The 24,500-nt window shown below is 40.8% G+C and overlaps 1 protein-coding gene across 2 annotated transcripts in view; it reads right to left on the reverse strand.

Moving 5' to 3' along the window:
* Positions 1-24,305, reverse strand: part of ahcyl2b (adenosylhomocysteinase like 2b) — a 47,303-nt gene extending 22,998 nt beyond the window's left edge. The window contains exon 1 of one of the 2 annotated variants that reach the window (XM_034234256.1): positions 23,884-24,304. In XM_034234256.1, the coding sequence (XP_034090147.1) occupies positions 23,884-24,216 (333 nt within the window). In that variant the 5' untranslated portion in view covers positions 24,217-24,304. Of the gene's footprint in view, positions 1-23,883 lie in introns of both variants that reach the window. The other variant, XM_034234258.1, reaches the window with a different exon arrangement.
* Between the last annotated feature and the right edge of the window lie 195 nt (positions 24,306-24,500).

The raw sequence follows: 24,500 nt of genomic DNA on the forward strand, positions 1-24,500 counted from the left end.
GCCATAAGACATATGCTGTGTCTCAATCAGGAGACTTCACTCAGAACATTGCAATGTCGTACACTGAAGGATTTGGATGTAGCATGTGAATTTTGACTGCATCATCCGGGTAGTCACGGCACACTGACGCTCGTTCCTCAATGTGAACAAATTCAATACAGCAAGTGTAAGTACAGAAGTCTGTCGAATTATGAGGGGTCAAATGCCAATATTGAAACAAACAAACAGCTGTTCGTCAAATGAGGGCGACCTGAGCTAACATTACAAACATGACGTAAAGAGACCTATTATGCCTTATGTAAGAAATTCACAGAGGACAGCTAATGGGGGCAGCAACACTCTGGTCCTATTCTAGTACACTCAATAGTAGTGACTCAGCAACATGTAAAAAAGCTCATTTTACAAATGCTGGCTTCTTTTCGGTAAGGTGATAATGTGAAGTTAATTAAATCTACATTTTAGAGGACAGCTTGTAAAATAAATCTCATTGACAATGAAGAAACAAATACGAAATTAAAGACGATTTTCTCTGGTTTTACATATAAAACAGTGTAGAAACTACGCTATGAGATGAGAAATGTATGCGGACTGCTGAGCAAACAATCTGTTGTGTCCGTGACAAGCTGCAACTATACTTTTTTTACTGTCTCGTTAACCGAGTCCTTTTTCTCCTTCTGTGACATTTTCCATCGTCCTTTAACCTCTCAGTGCACTCCTTTACATTATGGATGGTGACTGATTGGGAACAGGGTGACATGTGAATAATGAATGTTAGCTCAATACTGGGACTCATGGGAGCTCAGCCAAGACTGTCACCTTCCACTCATGTGTGTGTGACTGTTAAATTGGCCTGAAGGGAAACCAAATGGTACAGTAGCTAAAACGTGCTTTTCTTCTGGTGGAAAACGCAGTAGGAGTAACATGGTTGCGATACTGGGAGAGAAGCCAGGAGCAGAGACCCCACCGAGGTGGACTGTGAAGTTTGGCAAGGGTGACTCGGACAGCTTGTTCACACTTGTTTACGACGCTAGTAGTCCGGTACAAATGCGTGTGCAAAAGGTAGATACTAGTTCCCGATGTTACTAAGCAACTCTGACAGTTTAAAACATTGTGCTCTTCTGACACGCAAAGTACTAAAAACACAAAATAAGGAACTACCCTGTCTCTGATTTTCTTTTCATGTTTTTATATTAAAAATCAAGTACACAGACTTAGAAGAACCCTCCCCTCCTGATTATGACACCTTTCACAACTGTATGTGAAGTTAAAAAGGAAATTCACACCATGATTCCTCGAGAAAATGCCTCATGTTAAGCAACAGGTCAGTTGAGTGGGTTAATGTATAACTCAAGCTTAAAATATTAACACTTTGATTTGCTTTCTTCCTAAGATCTATAGGACAGGTTAGATACCACTCATAAAGGTCAGCCACAATTAATGTTCCATTTATGAGCTGGTTGTAGGAATAAGCTTTAGTCATATTTAATTCATCGTTGTAACTCAAAATACAAGCCCTAATGCAGCACCCGATATAAAACTCAATGAATAGCCGATCCAGGAGATCACAGACACACTCGGAGGCTTTGTGTTCCATCTGTGTTATCTTACTCATGATACTATACAGTTATAACCTAAATACTATAAATTATTACATAATCTGTCCTGGTGTGTGCCTAATCAGCACGGGCTGTGTGTGTGTGTGTGTGTGTGTGTGTGTGTGTGTGTGTGTGTGTGTGTGTGTGTGTGTGTACTTCTCTTCTACAGAGCAGCTTGAAATTACTTCATTTTAAAAACAAATCAAAATAAAAAGCTCAATAGTTTTCTACAGAAGACCAATGTACATGTGAAGTTCAAAATGCAAAGCTCCCTGTGCATTTCAGCTGCACTCAATAAGCCTTTGGCATGACTCACAAAAGGGAAAAGGTTAAGCTAAAATGTTTCCACGTCTGTGCAAAAAACAAGTGTCTCCAACCTTAGTGGATTAGTGGGAGCTTTGGCAAAACATCAGCAGAGAATGACGTCTTGAAAAAGTAAAACAGTATCTCTGATGTTAAGTTAACCGGACTGCAGTAACTCTATACCGACGTCATTTGTGATGTTACTGGTTGATGAGCATATAAATATTAAATATCACACACACACACACACACACACACACACACACACACACACACACACACACACACACACACACACACACACACACACACACACACACACACACACACACACACACACACACACACACACACACACACACACACACACACACACACACACACACACACACACACACACACACACACACACACACACACACACACACACACACACACACACACACACACACACACACACACACACACACACACAGGAGTCAGATTTAATGGCATGTTAGTTGCCGCCCAACATAGGATTATAGGGAATTAGTTACTTATTAAATGTGCACACATCATCATTCTATTTGGAAAACAAGAAGCTCCTCCTCAGGTATTACATGCCGTCAGCCAAATGCTTTACATTTAAAGATAATGCTTACATTTGTGGCGACACCAACGCTGCATGTGTGTATATTCAGCTGCAGATACAAGATGGTATTTGATGCTGAAGACATACAGCGATGTCTTTACAGCTGCAGGGTGTCCACTCTGAACATTAGGGTTTCTCAAAATAAAAGTACCTGACTCCACAAATCTAAAAAAAACATTTGTTTAGCTGTATGAGCTTTTCCTGTGCTTATTTTTATAGTGGATCCACACCAGAAGAAATTCATCTTCTGTATGTTTCCACACATGTGTCACAGGGGAACCCGATCCTAATCAAACACAAAGGGGTCATGGGATGAAGACCCCAGCAAGCAAGCTGACACTGGGCCTCTTCAGCTGTCAGCTGGAAGTATGTCACTACTGACAGTGGGTTGCAGAAATGTCTTGGTTTTGCTGCCTTAAATGCAAACCACATTGAAGACATTTGCAACCAAGTAGTTCGATTTTGTTTTTGTGTATTAGCCAATGGCCTAATTGAGTAAGACACCATTTTGTCAGCCAGTTATGACCCCCATTATTGGACTGGTCCACGGGAACATCAAATTAAACCTCATAAAACGTTCATGTCCTTCATCATTGTTCGCATATTTCCATGCTTTAGAAAATTGAGATCTGATCATTGGCACAAAATGGCAAGCTCGTTATTGCTTCATTTGCTCTGATGCCCCCAGACTCAATCATTGTGCTCGGAATGGTTCAGCTCTTCACAGTATAGCATCACCTTGAACCTGGTCGACAGGGTCATGGGCGCGTAGGGTTGGGAACCGAAACTTGGTTCCAGATGAGAACCGATAAGAAAATGCCGGGTACCGGGTACCCATACAAAATACACAATTTTGGTTCTGCTTAACGGTTCCTAAACGCGGTAGACCCTGTATTCCACCGGGTCCGTCTGTGCCGCGGCGACCCGGTGGAATACAGGGGCGGACTGGCCATCTGTGTGTTCTGGAGAATCGCAGAACGGCCGGCTCGGTTTGCTGACGGCCGGCACCGCCCTTAATTTTTTTTTAAACGGCATCATGTAAGTTGCGCTGACAGGTGACTGAGGTCCACAGTCTCCCCGCAGCGAGGCTCCCCCCGCCCTCCCGTAGACAGTTCACGAGCTCAGTCACTTCATAACACCAAAGATGGGTCGCGGTAAACGCTCTAAAGTGTGGCTCCACTACACTAAAAAATAAAAAGACAAGGCACAGTGTAATGCCTGTTAATAGCTTGCCACAGGCATAGCTCAGTTAAAATAAAGCACAGCTATTGTGTAATACATTTGTATTGCATGTATATTTTTTATTTGTAAAAACGTCAGTTAAAGCTTAAAAGATTAAAGATATTTTTGTTATCTAAACGTTTGACCTCTTTCTTTTATACATTTGGAATCTAAACGGGGAATCGATAAGAACCGGAATCGATACATTTCAGACGATACCCATCCCTATGTTATACACTCAGCTAAATGTTTCTCATTCATGTCTTTGTTTGTCTCCTCTTGTTTTATTCACTTCAGCAAAAGAGAGGATAAAGTGAGGAAAGCAGAATGTCAATATAATGAAGTCAAAATAAGACACGCCTTGTCTTTCATCATTAAATCAAATTGGGAAAAAAAGAAACACTCCCACAAACATTGATATTTAGAGCACCTCAAGGCAGCCTTTCAAGCTGCAGGACATCTAGAATGACTGCCCTTTAAACGGAAAATCATCCATCAACACGGACAGCTGTCTGTTTCTAGACCTGCACCTCAAAGACCTGCCACAGACCATTAAAGGCCACATCATTCAATCCACCTCCATCGCTTAAAAAAAAACCAGGAGCCATTGTCCAGAGAGACTAAATTGAACGTAAGGAAAGGTACACGTCTAACACGTCGTTCGTGTTTATCAAAATAATGTCAGCACAATTTATTTCCTTGAGTGAGAAAACAAAGCCTCTATGAATATTCTCTTTTTAATTTTTTATTTTTTATTTTTTTTAAAATTGTATACGATTCCATCTGCACCGTTATTCCACCCAACGATTTATCAAAAATCTGATTGATATTGGAAGTCTAATTCAAGAACTTTCAAGGTGCACATTATAGCTCTTGCAGCACCTTTGGTAAATGACAGTTAAATACAGTTCATAGTATGTACTGTATAATGATTATTTCACACATTTATCACGTTAAAGGCAATTTGTCTACACCAACATGAATGATGTTACATGACAGCATTCATCAGAAGGCTGGCAATTACAATTTCAAGCAATCTCAAGCCCATTTATTCAAAATGCAAGGATATTTAAAAACTTTGAAGACATCACATAAAGATGTAAGATATTCTATGGGTTTCAGGCGACTCGTATGGAACCGTGTGGGTTCATTTCCCACTTCTGTCCAAAGTTTACAAGCTTGTGTTTTGAGTTGATGCAATGTAACCATAGGAATGTAACGTACAAAGACAAAGAGTTTCTTAAGTATTTGACACATTTTAAAAGCTATTAACATTGAGAAGGAATTACAGGACTAAGAGCGGCTGTGACCTAAGGATTCATATTTCTCAGGATTTGTTGTTCCTGAAATAAGTTTTTTAGTTTGTTGCAGAAAAGCTGCTTTCTGTAGACTTCTTTTAGCCTGTATCTGAATCAGGAAAGAGAGAGGCACTAGAGGAAAACTAAACCAGCAGAGACCTGTGGCAAGGTCCTTTGTGGGGAAACCTAAAAGGGAGAGAGGGGAAGGAAGTGTTCTCCATAAGGCCCATTGGGAAGCTGCTCTATGGGGGAACACAGCCTCCGTCGCTGGCAACACAACCTGGGCTCCAGCCAAAGGACTCAGTCAGGGTATATGTGCCGAGACTTGGTATTAAGGAACAACACCAGAGAAGGAGAAGATTGTATAGCAATATTTCATCATTACTTGGACAATATATTACAAGCACAGTCCTTATGATAATTTAATAACAATTTCATTGTGTAAATATGTTATGGTGAAAGCATCAAACCTACAACGTCAATGCAACATCGAAATAGGCATTAAATCAAAAAAGATGACTCTTTATAGGAGTGAACATTTCTCAGAAATAACTAATTAGTAATGAGTAATTAAAGTATGCTTTGGTCATACCAATAAATGTTTGGGGCATCTGCTGAATAAAAATGCACAAGCCCTTTATCAACACTGAAACCGTATCAAAACACAATGTACTATTTTCAATGTTAACTGAAAACTTGGATCAGTATGTTGAGTGCCAACACCTTCTTTGTTCTGGAAAGCTTGCACACAACAGGACATCTCATATTACCTGACAGACACAGAGTCAGTGTGTGTGTCACTGATGGGAGGATCAGTGTGTTGTCAACAAGTAGCTCAGTCAGGCTTATGATATGATTTCCTACAGATATACCGGGTTAAAAGCCTCAAAGGATTAATTAGACAGTCACTTTTTCCAGGTCATACATTTTTTTTATAAGCAACATGACCTCTAATAAGACAACTGTTAAAGTTTATGGTGTACAAACGTTGCACCCACAGGCAAACAGCCAGCGTTTGGCTCTAATGCTTTTCCACAGGGATTCCATGTAATGCTAGCAGTAGAAGAGCTGCTGATGACAGAACAAAAGTTAAAACGAGAACACACAGATGAGACAGGCCAAGTGCAGGGAGGGTTACTCTCAAATCAAAGTGTCAATGGGCTTTTAATAGCTTGATGTTATGATGTCTGCCAACAGAACTCAAAAGTGAGTGATGATTTAGAAAGAAAAAAAAGGGCTACAGGAAGAGGAGCGTGTCCTGTTAATGGCTTAATGCTATAAACAAATGATTGGAAATATCCACAAAGCTAAATCCTGGAAGTGCTTCTGCCACGCTGTCCAAAATCATTTAGAGTGAAATACAGGCCTGCAGAACTGAAAATGTTCTGACAGAGAGGAGAAAAATAATAAGAGGCCAGAGTCCTTTTGTTTAGCCGCCTTTTATGTGGACACGAGAGGCTACTGGACAAAGTAGGACACTTATTTCACATTTCCCACACGCAACACTCTGCAGAGGCTTGTTTGTGCTTTTTCTCCTTTCATTTGAGCCATTTCCCTCCTTTTCAAATGCCCCCCTCTTCCTTCCTGCCAAAACACTCTCCATTATACAAGTTGGAGAGTAGAGCAGTTTCATTATGTCCATGTTATGAAGCCGTTGCTTGGCGGGCGCATCAAAGAGTGGTTCACTGTTAATGTGATGTAATGTGTTTCTCAAATAGTATTCCTGGATGACCATTGTGCAAGAAAATCAAAAGCAGACGGAGAGGTGCATATGATTTTCTTCTTCTGCCTTTCTGTCAACCCTCCACAGCCCTTTTCACAACTTCCCTGCCTCCCTAATGAAGCTAGATCAAACACAATCCACTGGCCTGTGATTCAACTCGCACAGCGTCTATGTTTAGGGATGAAAGAAGGACAGACTGAATTGTATAAAGCATCAGATTGGTGGTTACAAAAAAACATGTTTCTTAGAATTATTTACCAAGTTGTGTAGCAGTTGAGATGTAAGCGCTGCTTTATAGGTTTCTATAATAACCTCCATCATGAGTACTGTAAGAGCCATATATCTACAAAAGAAAAATGCATAAATTACATTTCTATTTTTTATGCATTTTTCCATATAATGTCCAGACTGAGATCCATGCCTACAACTTGAATGTGTTACTGTTGTGTTATCATTTAACAGTTACATTACATTGCATTTAGCTGACGCTTTTATCCAAAGCGACTTACAATAAGTACATTCGACCAGGAAGACACAACCTTGAAGAAAACAGAATCATATAAGTATATCAGGTTTCATAGAGCCAAACATTTCAAGTGCTACTCAACTGGCTTTAGGTAAGCCAGTCCTTTATTAGTATAAAAGTGCTTCGTTAATAGTTCTAACGCTCGAAGTGGAGTCGAAAGAGATGAGTTTTCAGTTTGCGCCGGAAGATGTGCAAGCTATCTGCCGTCCTGATGTCAATGGGGAGCTCATTCCACCATCTTGGAGCCAGGATAGCAAACCCACGTGTTTTCGCCGATGGCAACTTGGGTCCCCCTCGCAGCGAGGGCGCAACGAGTCGTTTGGCTGATGCAGAGCGTAGTGCACGCGCTGGGGTGTACGGTTTAACCATGTCCTGGATGTAGGAAGGGCCAGATCCATTCGCAGCACGGTAAGCAAGTACCAGTGTCTTGAAGTGGATTCTAGCAGTTACCGGAAGCCAGTGAAGGCAGCGGAGGAGCGGAGTGGTGTGGGAGAATTTAGGAAGGTTGAAAACCAGACGAGCCGCTGCATTCTGGATGAGCTGCAGAGGTCGGATGGCACATGCAGGTAGACCAGCCAGGAGGGAGTTGCAGTAGTCTAGGCGTGAGATGACGAGAGCCTGGACCAGAACCTGAGTCAGTTCTAAGCACAGTCCATTAATCCCACTGAACAGCAGGGGAGCAATGTGCGCATTTACCCCCGTCTCTGTTCACCTTTTGTCTGAGTAATAGCTAATTTAGCTTAACTTGCATTTTCTGAGTCACAAGTCAAGTTATTGGCTAACACTTTACAAACACTTTCAAGCAGTAAAACCTCAAGTCAAAGCTCAGAGAAGAAACAAGAAAGACAGACAAATAGATAATCGCTTCATCTTCAGAGTGCATGCACACATTACTAACGTTTGCCTCTCAGTGTACGCCTCTAATGTGAGCCAGCTGTTATGACATTTCCATACAAGGGTCAATATGGTGGGGGGTCCCAGTACTGGACTACATGCAATTTTCGAATGGGACAAAGAGTTTTCATGCAACATATGAGAAATCCAACAGGCGAGTCTGCGTGCATAGTGAGAGGAAATAAAAAGTAGGCCACGAGTACAAGAAAATCCTGAAAGGGAAGGTGGCTGCTCCAGTTGTCGCTCAATGATCCGCCTCTCATGTAATAGTAAAGACTAGGTAACCAATAAAAGAAGGAGAAGCAGCTAGTGTGAGGTGGTGGTGGTGTGTATATGTGTGCGTATCAGCGCGCAGCATGCTGCCCTGAGGGTGGCTGTGATGTAAGAACGAGTCCTGATGATTTATATAAGTGCCCACACACACACACAAAGTCCTCCAATGTCGTTCAACTATGAAAACTACAAAACAGCGTCTGCATATACAGTACAATATGAAATTAAACATAATACAGATGGAAGGATAACAGCAGAAGTACCTGCTGCTCAACAAACTGGTGTTCAGGTGCAATAAATGTCTGTTATGGGAAGAGAGCGCCACCATTTGCTTTGTTATAAACTTGATAAATAAATCAATTCTACACCAGTTGCATTAAGACAACCCATTATTCAAATGTGATCCATTATGAACTGGTGAAGGAATAAGTCCCAAACTAGGAACATAGTCAGCATGTTAGCACTTCTGGTTTCCCTCTGCTTATCCAATAAGAGAGAAGCCAACAAGATTTCCCATTTTTTAAGTAAAAAAATACATCAGTAAACGTCTGAAGCTTTTCTGTGCGTGTTGAAAACGGCGTTTGCTAATTGGCTCAAGTGGCTAAATGAGACCACTAAATGTCATCATGCGGAGCATTAGCCGCTATTAGCTTAGCGTTGGTAGTTAGTCATTTACGTCCGGCAATTGCAGGTATGCTTTAACTATTATAAAAGTGGTATAAATATCTGGATATCATAAATGTTTCTGTGTCACAGATCTTATTTTCTGCATCATTCTAAAAAAGGGAGACCTTGCAATGCCAATTTTGGAGTCGCCCTACAAAGATATGTCATCACTGGACCATTCTATAGAGTACAGTAAATGAGATTGAGCTACATAAATACTAAAGCCTGACCAGTATGGAAGTTTCGTTTTGGGACAGTGACACGATGGTTAGCAGTTAAGTGTACTATGCCAATGGAAAGCAGTATTCAGTGACCTGCCTACAAGTATTTATCACCCATTACCCGATTTCTTAATGCTCATGTAAACAACATATCCCGAATATGATCATAACCAGGATAAGCCTCATAAACGGTTTATTCATGTCCATGTAAACAAACTCACTGACTGTTACAGCCTTCAATAATCCTACTGCTGGTGTAAAACTATGGAAAGTATGCAGGGCCGTCTACACCGAGCACTGGCCACTAGAACAATCCTCGTCCTTGTGATATGGTCTGATATTCACTGTTAAAGTCAGGGACACTGATACCAAAAGGAGGACAGGCAATGGATGATGGGGCTTAGTGACAATTTAAACCCTACCTACTTCTCAACAGAGAGGGGTGAAGCCCACTCACTCCAGGCTCTCTCTAACTTTGTGCTGCTCGTTCACATGCTTTTCCCTTCTTATCAGCTCCAGAGTGCCAAGACTGCAGGCTTCACATGTCATTCAAGGACAAGCTTTCACTGGGTTGCTGGTATCAAAAAAGAATTGCAATATGCTCAAGAAAGATCTTTCTGTAACTAGGTCAGCTACAGGTATGTGGTTTTCCCCTTAAATTCAATTACTACTTTTAAAATGGTATCTCCCCTTCTCATATAGACATTTCTGTAGTGTGACAGGGTCTTGTTGCTTGAGTAAACCAAACCGAACTAGGGCACAGTTTGGAGCCCCAAGGCTTAGTGATTGCAGCTAATGACGTTGACAGCAAAGTGATCAGCAATATCGATCAGATCGTTGAGAAATATATTGTTTCCGACCCTATAGGGTGCTCAAATCAGAGAGAAAACAATGACAGCATGCAGCAGATGCTGGATCAACAATGCAGAGGCTTTTATGTGAATTAAACAGAAGTTGTATAAAATCCATCCACGCCTATATTTACCCCTGCATGCTTTTTGTTATATTCGTCACTTTTTAAAAAAAAACATTCACTTAAGAGTAAAATCCTTTCACATAATTAAAGAAATGGATTGTTACTGTCAGACATTAAGCTAAGGGAAACCTCCCATAAGCTTCAAAGTAAAACGAAAGATTTAACAGCTAAAAAATAGACTCAAAAATAAAAGTTGTCTGTTTCTTCCCGACTCTTAAATCGCCAATTATAGCCAAGTTTCCCTGGAAGGTATCATTTCATTAAAAGCCACACAGACCCAGGTGATGCTGGTCTTTTTTTCAAATAAACCTATTAAGGGTGTCAACGATCAATGTTTAATAAGGACTGTGAAGCAATTCTTCATCGGTTATTAGGCTGGATTTTCAATGTTGTTATCCTCTTGGCGAAAAGCTCCAGATAAGTCGATGCTGGCAAAAAACTTAAATGTGCAAATGTGAGGACATGCATTGTTTAAAGCTGCTCCGATCAACAACAGCTGAAACTAGAGAATGCAATTCCTGAAGAAATTGCTAGTGGGAATGCTTTATGCTGAAAATCTGACGCTAAACTGCTATGCTGAAATGTAATGTGTAAGAATAAAGTGAAGAATTTAGATTGAAATGATACATGAACACTGGGGGCTTGAATGTGTGATGAGAGAAGAAAAGAAAGTAAAAAGGCTTGGAAAAGCAGCAGAATATTTGAACTGCAAACTTCTGAACTAACTTGATGGCGAATGATCTGTCGCCATGGCAACGGCATTTGATGACACCCCATAATACGCTTAGATGCGTTGATGGCTGCATCGTTACCAAACCTGTGAAGTTTTGGGGCGTTTGGAGCAGTTTCACTGAAGTTATGAGAAAGCCGTGTTTCATGGCGAGCATTGTGTTGCCATGGCAACGGCATTTGAAGAAATCTCAAAACTGTCCCGTAGATGTCTTCACGGCTGGACTGTTAGCACACATGTGCAGTTTGAGCACTTTAACATTTCCATAGGAGTTATAGCAACATCATGTTTTATGGCGAGGGATGGTGTATATGTGTTTCCATGGAAACAGCATATGGTGAGATCTCAGATTTGGCGTAGAGCTGTTGAGGCATGGACCGGTGATATACAAGTGAAGATTGGGGGACGATTGGACCGTGTCGATTGGACTTACAGCCACATCATGTTTCATGGCGAGTGGTCTGTCGCCATGGCAACGGCATTTGATGACACCCCATACTACGCTTAGATGCGTTGATGGCTGCATCGTTACCAAACCTGTGAAGTTCTGGGCTGTTTGTAGTATTTTCACTGAAGTTATGAGAAAACCGTGTTTCAAGGCGAGCAATGTGTTGCCATGGCAACGGCATTTGAAGAAATCTCAAAACTGTCCCGAAGATGTCTTCACGGCTGGACTGTTGGAGTCTGCTGCTCTGAGCATTCAGTTGGAGTGATGACCTCATCGTGTTTATATTTGAGCTAAGGAGGTGTGCAGAGATCACAGGTTTCCATTGTTCTGAATGAGAGATAAACCTCTGACATGTGAACGTTTTGTGGAAGAACCGTAACAGATATCTGTGAAATTTCAAAATGTGAAGCATGTCAAGGAAGTTGAGTATCTGAAGTGTAATTTTTGTGTACTTTCGGGTTAATAATGTGGCCTTTTTGGCAGTTTAACTAAAGGTGTGCGGCTGCTGCCGTGAGGAAATATCTGCCTGAAATTACAATGGGCTTTAATGGAGGCATGTTGAAAGTGTTTGTCACTTCATGCCCTCAAGAGGCATTTTGTTTAATTATTTTGCTTAATTATTTGTCATTTTTCAAGCTACGAGATGTTTTCCTACGTTTGTCATGATAGATTATGTCTCAGGAATGTAGGGTTTGGGAATTATGGCAGTTTGAAAAAAATATATGAAGGCAAATTTCAAGATTTTCTACCCTCTAGCTGTGACATCACGCACTCGAGTTAATGTTAAAATCTGAAAACCTCTATAACAAGGTCTGAACAATGTTTATATCTCTAAAAGTAAGAATCCGATTTAAAAGTTGTTTTACACGAATAATGTCAGAAAGATGTGTAACATTTTAAAGTTAGAATGAGGTTTCTGAGTGAAAGTATGAATGAACAGTTAGCAGTTGAAGTCGCATGAAGATTTGTTGAAGTCTGAAGATTTCCTCCAATGTTAAAAATGTGATGAATTATGGGATGTATCTCTGGAATTATGAAAGTTATGAATGAGAAAAGTAATAGCCATCGCTTCCCGACCGAGCTGAACGTTTTGATGTTTGAACGGAGTTTCTGTGATGTTCAATGCGGGAGGAGAAGCGCGGCAAACTACCGGCGGAATAATAATAAACTTTTCGTGCGTAGAATGCTAAATAACTACTTTTATTGATGAGCTCACAGATAAATATCACCTAACTCTTCACTCTGCTTCGCAGGACGTTTTAGCCTCCTTCAGCTTTTTGTTTTGGTTTTACTGCTCTCATCTTTGTAGTCTTGGTTTGATTTCTTTCTTAGCTTAACAGCAGCATGTTTTCAACAAAGAAATTGATGCTAAATCCACTACTAATGCTGCTTGGCTGGCACCAAACAGCAAACAAAGGGAGAACATAGGGGAGCATCCTTCTGCAAAAAAAGAGCCCAATATTTTCCGTATGTGGCCAGAAATACATCTCCAAATGAATGATAATAATGCTCCATGCTTGCCTTATGTAAACTTATACGCTGATATGAATGTATCCATTTCCCAACAGCTTCCTCCTCTGTCTACCAGGTTTTGGTCCGACTAATAGGAAGCAGCGCAGACTGATGGGTGTGTTAGGGGTTCATTTCAGGCTTTGTGAGGGCCCTTTTGTGAGGCAGCACTTTTTGTACACAATGCTAGCCCTTTGTTTGCATGCAGATTGAATATGGAGCTGCATTCCTCATCATGCTGCAAAGCCAGTTCAGTGTTAATGTCCACTACTGTCTACTGATCCTCCTGTACACTCAACACTGTGGGCTTGTGCACAAACACACACACTGACCTATCCAACAGTAACTAAACCAAGAGGGTTTTACATTTCACACTACGATGGCTTCTTGTGGGCACAGGTTTTAGTAAAAGTGAGTGCTCTTCTTTTAGCTGAGAAAAATAATGTTTTTTGATGGAAATATGTAACTCAATGAGATGAACAGTGATAACAAGCTGGGATGACGGGGCAGGAAATGAGTGTCAGCCGGGGAGCCACAGACGCACATGTGTGGGTGGTACAGTACACGAAGGAACAAGGAAACACTGGCATCGCCAAAAGCAGCATAAAAACAGAGCTGAGAGACAGATTACTGAAACCCAACAGCCACATGCCAGAAACCAGAGCAAAGCTACTCTATTCTCTGCCTTAGGATATTGTAAGGACTGCAATATACAAAGTGTGAAATTGAATTTTGCATGTAGTCAGTCAATGGGGGCTCGGAGGTGACTGATTGGAAAGCAGTGTTTCCCCTAGGTTTACTGCTTTGGGGGGGTGCCGTCTGAGCGGGGGCGGGGGGATATTGTTGCGGTGCTGTATCCGCACTAGTGTTGTCACGATAACCACATTTTGGTTTCGATACCGATACCAAGTCAAGAATTGCGATTCCGATTCTTTTTCGATACTTTTCTTTAAAAAAGGGAAACAGTCTTAAATGTAATTATTGTGCTTTATTTCACACCAGAACCATAACACAAACTTTTAAACAATGAGAACAATAAACTAAATAAATGACAATAATTCATATTAAATCAAATTAAGCATCATCTCAAACAACTTTTTTGTTTTATAAAATATAATTTTATTAACATGTAATAGTACAGTAATATAAATAATTATTGACAAAATGTATATTGCAGATGTTAGCCACATTGGTAAGTTAGCTAAAAAGATAGCCATATTTGATCATTGCCATTAATTGCCTCGTCAAACTACGAAAACGTTCGTTTGTCACAAAATAAATTACACTTGTTTGACTTAGATGGACATGGGCTGAGCATGATGTAATTATGTTATCTATCACATTAGCTAACCTGTCTGTCTTTAAATTATTTAAACACATCTGGATGCCGGTCGGCGGGTGCTTAGCCAAGTCTGATGTGTTGGCTCCCTTGGTTTGCAGGGATCTAAAACATGTCTCACAGACAGGCCTCGTGGTGTCCGTAGGCTTGCCCTCACTGTCAGAGATATCGCTCAAATACTTCCAAATTTCGCTTCTAGTGTCTTTTTTGTCAACAAGCCGAGGCGCAGCGGCAGTTTCACTCCCACTTGCAGCCATGCTTCTCATTTTCTCACATGCTCTGGCAGCTAGCGCGTGGCCGAGTGCACGAGAGAGGGGAGGGACTTAGAGCGTGCTTGAGAGGGGCGGGACTGCAGGCACGGCTGCAGTGCAGGGAGTGGAAGCAGAGCGCTGAACACACACGGCTCTTATTAAACGGCGCTTTCTCACCGGAGTACTTTTCCCCGTCATTCTTAAAGTACCGATACTAATGAAACGGAGGAATCGTACCGTTTTTAACGGCAGGGTATCGCGGTACCTGTCAAGTATCGGTACACCGTGCAACACTAATCCGCACAAATAGAGTCAAATTATGTGGGAAACACTGCATACACAGGTGTAAAATTGGAAAAATATATAGGTCATGGCAGAAACTTTATACGTTTTAAAATGTTACAAAAAGGTTGGATGTGATCATTACAAGATCTACTGGCCAAACCTACATTCGGACATAGAGGTAATTAAGGCTAATGTAATAGTTTTGCTAGATATTGGCTTGACTTCCTCAACTAAGGCACTCCAACATATGTGTTAATGCATGTACAGTACATCTGCATTAAAACACACAGATATGGCTATTTGTATGTACCATCAATCCTTCAGGAAGTCGTGTGTTGAAGCAAGTTTTCGTAGTGACTGTGGCTCAACGTTTTTTGGTGGCGTACAAATATGATTTTCAAATAAATATTTGCCATTTGGAAGAATTGTGTTCCTAAGATTTTTGAGATCAAGAGGAGATTGTGATCTTTAATCCTATCATGCAGCCCGACAGCAATGAAGCTGCTAGAACATCCCGTCTGGATAGTGATGAAGAGAGAGAGATCACTTTCTGGCAGCCCGGGGGTGAGAGAAACTCAAACTGGTGTAAAGTTCCAAACAATCCTTCCCCTGAGCCGGCCTCCGTGGCACGGATGAAGATGGTTAGCGGGGTGAGATCTCACTCAGGCCTTCGCTGTGGGCAGCTGAGATTTACAGAATGCTCGGCACTTGAACACAATGAGACTGTGAGAAAGCTTGACGGGAACTAAATAACAAAACAATCAAAACTACGGAGGACGTGGCGGCCTGCGACGGGTGTAGTGTGAAACTAAAGACAGAGGAAGAAGTAATGATTTTCAGTTTATTTTAAATTCAACATGAAGGCTACATGATATTGTAACTGTTGACTTGTGTAAGAAGGGAGGAAAAGGAAAAATAAAAGTGTTGTGACATGGTCATTAAAGGGAAAGGAGAGTGAAAGTGCCACATTTTTTTATTAAAAACTGAGATAAACTACGGCTTAGTTCACTGAGGGCAAAGCATGCAAAATATCCCTTTCCTCTTCCATGATAGCCGGAGGCAGCGAAGACATGCTAAATTATAACTATTTATTTTAAGTCTAATTTCTTCTTCTGCTGTCTAGTAGAGTTTCACAGTAGGTGAAAGACTAGCTCTCAATATCTTCAAGTTTACAGAATTTCAAAGTAAAACACTGCCTAGTCCCCCCCACCAACACTGATTATCTAGCAAGATACTTTAACTCTTTTGCAGGATTTAAGGTGCCATAGAGCCCATACAATTATTAACAGCAACCCTGATCGAATACACAATGATTAGGTATAATAACGAACGTAAAGTATGTACAAAATACTCTTATATGACTAATATGTGACATTTTTATGACTAATATAAGATCCTTATGGGGTTTCTACTAGGGCTGCTCGATTATTGCAAAAATCATAATCTCGATTATTTGGGTCAATAATTGATATCACGATTATTAAAAACGATTATCCATTTACTTTGAAAACATTCATTTATTGAAAAAAAAAAAGTGAACAGTATGTTTTTAACAGTTGATTACCCTGAACTTAAGTATAATTCAACTGAAAAACCAATAAAATAAATAATCGTTTCACTTCGATGATGTTGTTTTCATAATCGTTGCAAGCCAAAATCGTAATTGCGATTAATTAAGCAGCCCTAGTTTGTACATAAAAAAGTGGCCGTGGCATATGAGAACACACAATAAGTCAGTATAGTTATGTTTGAATCTTGGAAAATGAATCACCTACAATACACCTTGTGAGCAACCACCTATATACAGAGTGAAGCATTTTTTTTAAATCAAGTAAAAAAGGGAACTATATACATATAGGTAATAGTAAATAGATCTCCCTACCCATAAAGCATTACATAATCCATTACCTGCAGCATTCAATGGATGTAAAAAGGGGTGATAGTTTTTCAGTAACTTCTCTTATACCTCATTCACACCAACGGTGTTTCAGGGCCGGTTCGGAGCTGGAGCTTGAAAAGCACCGGGTTTTCCTGTTCACACCGCAGCGGAGCAGCCTCTTAGCTCCGGAATCCGGTTCGTTTCAAGCACCAAAAAATTGTCCGGCCAGAGCAAAAGCACCGCATACGTCACGCTAACGTCGAGGCGGGGGCAGGGGCGGGATCAACTCCTGAACAACAACAAAAAGCCCGCCTTTTATCCAGCTTGTACACAACGATGGAGAAACTTAACAAGCGGGAGTGGTCCACTGAAGAGACCAGCTACCTACTGGGAATCTGGTCTTCCGAAGAGGTACAGAGGAAGCTGGAGCACAATCGGCCATTGTTGTTGTTGTCGGTGTGAGCTGTGAGGGGTTTCCGCGCGGTTTGGCTTCATGAAGCAGGCACGCAAACGGTTACGTCATGACGCAAACGATGACGCAGCACCAGTCGGACTCTGGGCGGTGTGAAAAGAGCCGGAGCTAAACCGAAGAACCGGTTCTGAACCTGAAAAACTCTAGCATGGAGCTTGAACCGGAGTTGCGTTGGTGTGAATGAGGTATTATTCATCATCACTTATGTCACAATCGTTCTTGGCAGGGCACTGGGAAGGTGTCAACTAAATAAACCCTGGAACTGATATTTCAAGTGGATTTCTACCAACTTGTATTCTTGCTTGAGGTGACAACTCTTCATCTATGAATCATTAACATCCAAGGGTATGTGCTAAAGCAAACAGAAAAACACTGTACACCCCCCACCTACTTTTCTCAATGCAGCCCTAACCCAAGTGTTTTCTCTTCTTCAGATATAGTGCCCTCTGACAATGGTCAAACTTACTTCCTGCCCTCGGAGAACCAATGAAAGCTGCAGTCAGCACAATAACCAGCACTGCAGTGTTTAATATATTACAGGGCTGGACAGAGAGAGCATGAGCTTCCAGGCAAGCTCCTGTCACTGAGTTTCTAAATCACTAGTAAGGTATCTCTGAAAGGCCTTGCCGTTTTACAAAATATCAATGCCTACATTCAAGGTAGATTTACATGGATAGAAAGGTTGAAAGACTGAGGGATCCGAGTCCAACGTCTCCATCTCTTTCTCTCAGGGCATTTATCAGACTTCACACAAGGGCTCCACATTCCCCTTGTCGACACAAAGCAAAAGGATGCCTCTGTTAGTGTGTTTGGATGCTTTAAAAGGACACTCTATCTGTCTAATGTGGTAAAGTGTCTACGGCTGGCAGTATACTCCAAATGAAATCACATTTGGGGCTTTTTATGTCGCTGCCAAAGACGGCCCAGCTGGCAAGTGCTTGTTTACTCACTGTGACTGCAGATGTGAGTTTTAAAGCCACGTACATTATATGTGTTGGCCTTTCTGTCACATTAAGAGGGCCTTTTGCACCAGTGTATCTAATAAACATCTCAAACGCGTTTATGTGGATATAGAAAAGGATATTTTTAAGATGAATGCCATATTGTCACATTAGATAATTATGTCTTAACAGCAGCAATGTAATGTTGTGTAGTCAATATTTCCGTTGATTACAAGTATAGCCCAAAGACCAAAGTTATACACGTTTGTATAAGAGGGTGCCGATTACATTCAGGTGATTAAAATTCATAATAGATCTACTCAAAACCAGTGTCAAAAGACAACGGTAGGTTTAAACTCTGTGCACATTTTGACTCCAATAAAAGAAGACAGGATTCCCTTGGGAGTTTGCATGCGATTTCCACTGCGCACGCTCTCAGAGAAACATACAGACCAGCTCCTGTTGGTGCTGCTGACTCACAAATAAAAAAGGCATAGTAGTGGAAAGAAAGTGACTCGTATCCTTTATAGCCAATGACATCACAGGAAGATGAAGATGCTCAATGACAATTCTGGGAATCAACACAATGTGTATGACCGTGCTCTTACAGGAATATCCACCTATGCTTTGTTGAATTTTGATAGAAATGTATAAGTAACACACTCAAAGGTATTATGGGAAATGTTGTTCGCTCAGATCGTTCAACACAATTATCAAACAAGTTATGCAACAGAAAGGAGGTTATATTTTCCAAAAATGAAACAAATATGATACAGAGCTATAGTTTCTAGTGATTGTAGCTATTCCAGACCATTTACATGCACACAAACCTATTTAACACACTAGCCTAGAGTAAAGGGAAAACAAACAAAAAAGCACAATAGGGCCTCTTTACCACTAATTGAACAGATTGTGGATGTTTTTGGTTTTTGTCTCCATACTTATTTACAGGTAAGAATAGCCAATGCTCATGCTAGTTCTAATAAGGATTCTTACACAAGACAACGCAGCAGTGACTTTGTATTAGTTACTGGATAACTTTCTCTAGTCATATGAAGGGACCTAATGGTTAAACTGGCTAATGGACTAACATCACCCTGTGGCCTTATGTTAGCTGAATTAATTGCTTAACTAACCATTAACCTTTAGCTCCAACGTGTTTGCTTGTCCACCTATTCCCACCACAGTGAAATCACTAGAGTGTAAGAAAAAAGACATTTACACAAAATGACATCCCTTGAAATGCCAAGGGGTTATATTTGTGCAACACCAAATGTAAGACATAATTGGTTACAAATAGTGGTGCACGATAATTATCGGTCCGATATTAGGAATTATGACGTCATCCCGATAAACCCGATAACAGTATTAATAGCCCCGATAATATACAATATATTTTTTGGGTAAAAAAAAGAAAAAATACTGCGGTGTGGGTGGATTGGGATGAGGGGCGCTTGTTTTTCACTCGGCTCCTCCCGTTTTGCCAGTACTGTGGTATTAGTGGTTTAGGAAGAGGGGAGTTTTTCACAAATCCAGCGCTCCCTAACTCATGCCTGGCTGTGACGGAAATGGTGTGCGGCCGTGAAGCCAGGACAGTAAACAAACATGTCGCCGGTAGTATGGGACTATTTCAAAGTTTCAGAGTTAGATAGTTCGCTTGCTATTTGTATTAACAAATGCAATGCAGAAGTTCCACGAGGAGGGAAAAAGGCAACAAGCTATAATACTTCCAACCTGATTAGTCACCTGAAACATCGCCATCGCTACGATGGTGTGTTAAAAGCGTACGAAGACGCCTGCGCTGCTAAACTAGCGGCGAATCCAAAGCCAGCTGCAAAGGCACCGGGGCTTTTACCTATCGACGAGGCTTTTAAAAAAGGCAAGAAGTTTGCCAGAGACGACCCCAGGGCTAAAACGATCTCTAACTTCATTATAGAAATGATGGCGCTTGACGAGAGTCAAAACTGTTCTTGGCTTTGTTTTGTTCATAGTAGTAATGCTCATGTCATTTGCTCACTACTAGTCTTTTTTTTACCACCAGGTGTGCAAAAACTACAGGTACATTTAATATATATATTATATTATTATCGGTATCGGTCTTGAGAAGCAGGAAGTTATCGGTATCGGTTTCAAAAACCAATATCGTGCATCCCTAGTTACCAAAAAGGATTATAATGGGACACTAATGCAGAGTAGGGTGGAAATGTTGCAAATACAGAATCAGTCTGAGAAAAGAGAGATCTGCATTAAAACCCAAATGTCTTTTTTGGACACATAACCTCTTCGTGGAACAGCCTCTGTAAGCCTGTGAGCACTACCAGGAACACCAGATTAGTGGGTGACATAACATTACATCAGCGAGGGATGACCTTACGAACACCCTCTCGTCATAAATATCATGCTAGGGTGGCTACCATGGCAGTCAGCGTGCTCAACAGGTAAACCGTCTTCTACCAACACTGTCGTGAAGCGTCTCTGTGACCCTTGTGTGTTAAATGTGAGACTTCTGGACATATTCGTGCCAAGCCATAAATGAAACTCATCACTGGACTCTAAAAGCCAACATGTGGGACCACCTACAAGAGAGGGTTTGGCTGTTAATCCTCTCATGTGGCAACATGATAAAGGCATGGATTAAAAGACAGCTAGTCATACAGTCAGTCAGTAAACACTACTGGCAGCCTGCGTCCTGATTCACTTACCCTTTACTGCACGGGACAAGCAGGAACCAGCAGATGTGCAACCCTGGCCGTATATCTATAATGCAGTGTGCCATATATGCGTTGTGGACTATAAATAGGCTGGAAGCAATGCTGCGTCCCAGTGGATATACACTGAAGTGGTTGATTAACACAAATACAGCAACTACAGAGTATTTAAATTATTATAATGGACGGATATCAGCCCCAATGTATTTAAGAGTATATTATCTGTTACTATGGCTTAGAGGTCTCTGCATTAGAACAACAAAAACAACAACCTTTGACCCCAAACATTCAGAAATGGCTTCTTTTAGGGTGAAATGTTCCTTATTCTACAGTTTCTCTTTACATTAACATGATCCCTTATAATTAAAATTGATTAACCAGACAGAGAATATCCCTATACTTGTATTATTAATTTCATCATAAAATGGATTACTCTTCCATTAAAAGAGAGACTGGAGCTTAAATAAAACAAATCCATACGTTTAGGGCAGGGGTGTCAAACTCAATTTCATCACAGGCCACATTAGCATTATGGTTGCACTCAAAAGGCCGGTTGTAACTTTAAGACGATATATAAATATTTAATATATAAAATAATGTATAATATTACATTATTGCCTCTGCATTGGGATATTATCGGATAGGGTAAAAACTTCAGAATTAACTATGTCTGAAAGCAGAAGTCTAGGGCAAATAATTGCGAGTCCCTTCAGTAATAATGTCACAAAATGATTTAAAAAGAAAAGTAAAATTTTGAAAAAAAAGTAAAATTTTGAAAAAAAAGTAAAATTTTGGGGAAAAATCTAATTCTGAGAAAAAGGCACATTCTAAGAAAAAAGGCATATTTTGAAGAAAAAAATTCAAATTCTGTGAACAAATTCGAGATGCATTGTGGGACATGTAGTTTATAGGCAACGTGCTTCTGTAAAGTAGCATGTAACCGTATAATAAACATATTATATTCTTTGCAAGCTCTTATGGGGCCAAATAAAATGAAGTCGCGGGCCAGATTTGGCCCCCGGGCCTTGAGTTTGACACCACTGGTTTAGGGCCTGCCCTGTAGCTTCTTCTAAGCATAAGCACACATGAATGTTATTCCAACATATAATACTTAGCATGCCTTCGAGGGGCATACAAAGTATAGATTTAACACGTAAGTAATATGTATAAGAACATTTTGTTAATGATAGACTACTTGGAGAGGAGAGTCTATATTTCTAGAGATACAGGTTCATAAGCTTCTGAATATGTCTCAAAATTCATCTCAAGAGTTCATACTAAAAACACACTGATGTATTTTGCAATGGCTTCACAGTAGATGCAGAAACGCACCAGCACAATGAGCGAATCATATTTCAAAATCAACAACTAAAGCATTAGGCTTGTTAAGATCTGATATCTAAAGTAATTTTCTGATTCACTGATAAGGTGTATGGGAGTCTATAAATTACTGTCAACTTTTAATAATAACTGTGATCAAAGGACTAGAGCTGGAAAGTTCTTATCAATAGTGTTCTCTCCTTGAACCTTGTCCTTCATATTCACTGAGACACAAAGAGATAAGATGCATTTAGGTCACAACCACAGAAAGACATTTTTGGATCCTTGCTCACAAAGGAAAGTCATACCAAGTCAGTCCGACCTCTGAATTATCTACAAGGACAGGAACTCCCTTAGCTGAGGTAAATGTGCCCGAAAGGCTAAACCCGGCTTGAGAAAAGTGACAGCACTGCTCTGGGGTCAGGGATTAGTTACTACTGTTATGTCTGGTCACTTAACACACCTTGGGTGGCAATGCATCAATCAAACCATGTTTACAATGGCGTGTATTTTAGGCAGTGAACTGTAAATATCTCAATTATACTAACCTAAGGCCAAGCAAGGATCATTTGAACTACCAAGATCATGCAAAAAGTGAAAGTCTTCACTGCATCAAAATCATCTTGCAACTCAGAGATGTGATCAATAATGTAAGCTCTTACATAAAAACAGCCCTACAAACTGATAATGCTATCTCTCAGATGCAAAACCAGCCAAAAAGAGTGGAAGTTACTATACACAAATGTTAAAGTACAAACATGGGATTTTAAAACAACTTCACCCAAGCAATCTTTCAAGTGACTGACACAGCTTTTTTATCTAGCAGCATATCCTGCATGTTGTGTATGGCTTAAGGTGTTCTTGTTGTGCATGATAATCGTTATTCACAAAGCAATACAAGTAACCTAGTTTAGGAAAAGGGAATAGCAAAACCCCCTCTCCACAAAACTTGTGACAGCAGTTGGATACTTTTGTAGTGTAATTGAGTGTGTTCCCCTAAATATTTAGCTATGTCATTATTAGCCTATATGATATGGATACAAACAGTGTTTAGCTCTTATTACACCCTCCACACTGCAATTACAATCCAAGACCATTATTAAAAGCGTTAACTGCAGTGGTGTAAAGTAACTAAGTACATTTGCTTAAGTTGTACCCTACTTCCATTCAGAGGTAAACCGTGTACTTTTACACTACATTTATTTAATACCTTTGGTTACTTTGCAGTTTTTATTAATGATGTCAAACAAAATCAACAATGAAATAAGACTTTAGTTGCACCTGGAGTCAAAAGCTACCCTGCAGTATACAAGTATACAGCTTTGATAAAACACTTTAATGCACATATAATTTTAGTCAAAACATATCATATATATTATTCTGAAATTGGTCAATCTGCAAACTTTTGACACCTTACGTATATTTTGATGCCAATACTTTTTCTTTAGTAACATTTTTGAATGCAGGACGTTTACTTGTAACAGAGTATTCATACATTCTTCTACTTTCACTTAAGATCTGAGTACTTCTTCCACCTCTAACTGTTAACTGTCGCCACTGAACCAGCTCTGGGACCAGCTAGCCTGTTAGCATCGTTACACAATGCAGGCTTTCCAAAGCGGTTGGTCCAATAACACCGAGGAGATATTAGGGAGAAAACGTTGTCTCACTCGCCTTTTTCATGCGCGGAGCCTCGGCCACGGTACCGTCCCGGTTGATAAAAGCCTCTCCGCCGTTCAGCTGCGGGTCCGTCCGCTTCAACGCCGACGCCTGAGGCATCTTCGCCGGGTTCGTGTTGAGCAAACCCAGGCTGCCTTCCCCGGCTTTGGAGGGCTCCGCTGTAGGGGACGCAGCAGCGGAGGAACCGGCCTCATGTGGGTCGTTTCTGCCCAGGCTTTTGCCCTCCGAGGTCGGTGTAATCGGGGAACCCGCCGGTAAGTCTTTGCCGGTGGGGACGTCTTTCAGTTCGACCTCTGCCATTTTCGCTGCCACAACCTGGACTGACATCGCTGCAGTTTCACAAAGTCCTTTTTTTCCAACACAAATACTAGCGAGTCGAGCGGATGTGAACGGTGGAGCGACTACGGCCCAAATGCATTATGGTCCATGTAGTTTCTTTAAGAATGTCAAACATGTCCACCCACAGGCCACCTTCAGCACAACTGCAACATACATCTGACATTTTACAAAACGTGAGTCAACATGGGAAACAAATATAAAACCGTTGACAAATTATTTTCATTTATCTATAAAGCACTCATTGATTAAGTGACCACATTCCCCAGCAGGGA

This window comes from Gymnodraco acuticeps, unplaced genomic scaffold, assembly GCF_902827175.1.
Source record: "Gymnodraco acuticeps unplaced genomic scaffold, fGymAcu1.1, whole genome shotgun sequence".
Lineage (NCBI taxonomy): Eukaryota > Metazoa > Chordata > Actinopteri > Perciformes > Bathydraconidae > Gymnodraco > Gymnodraco acuticeps.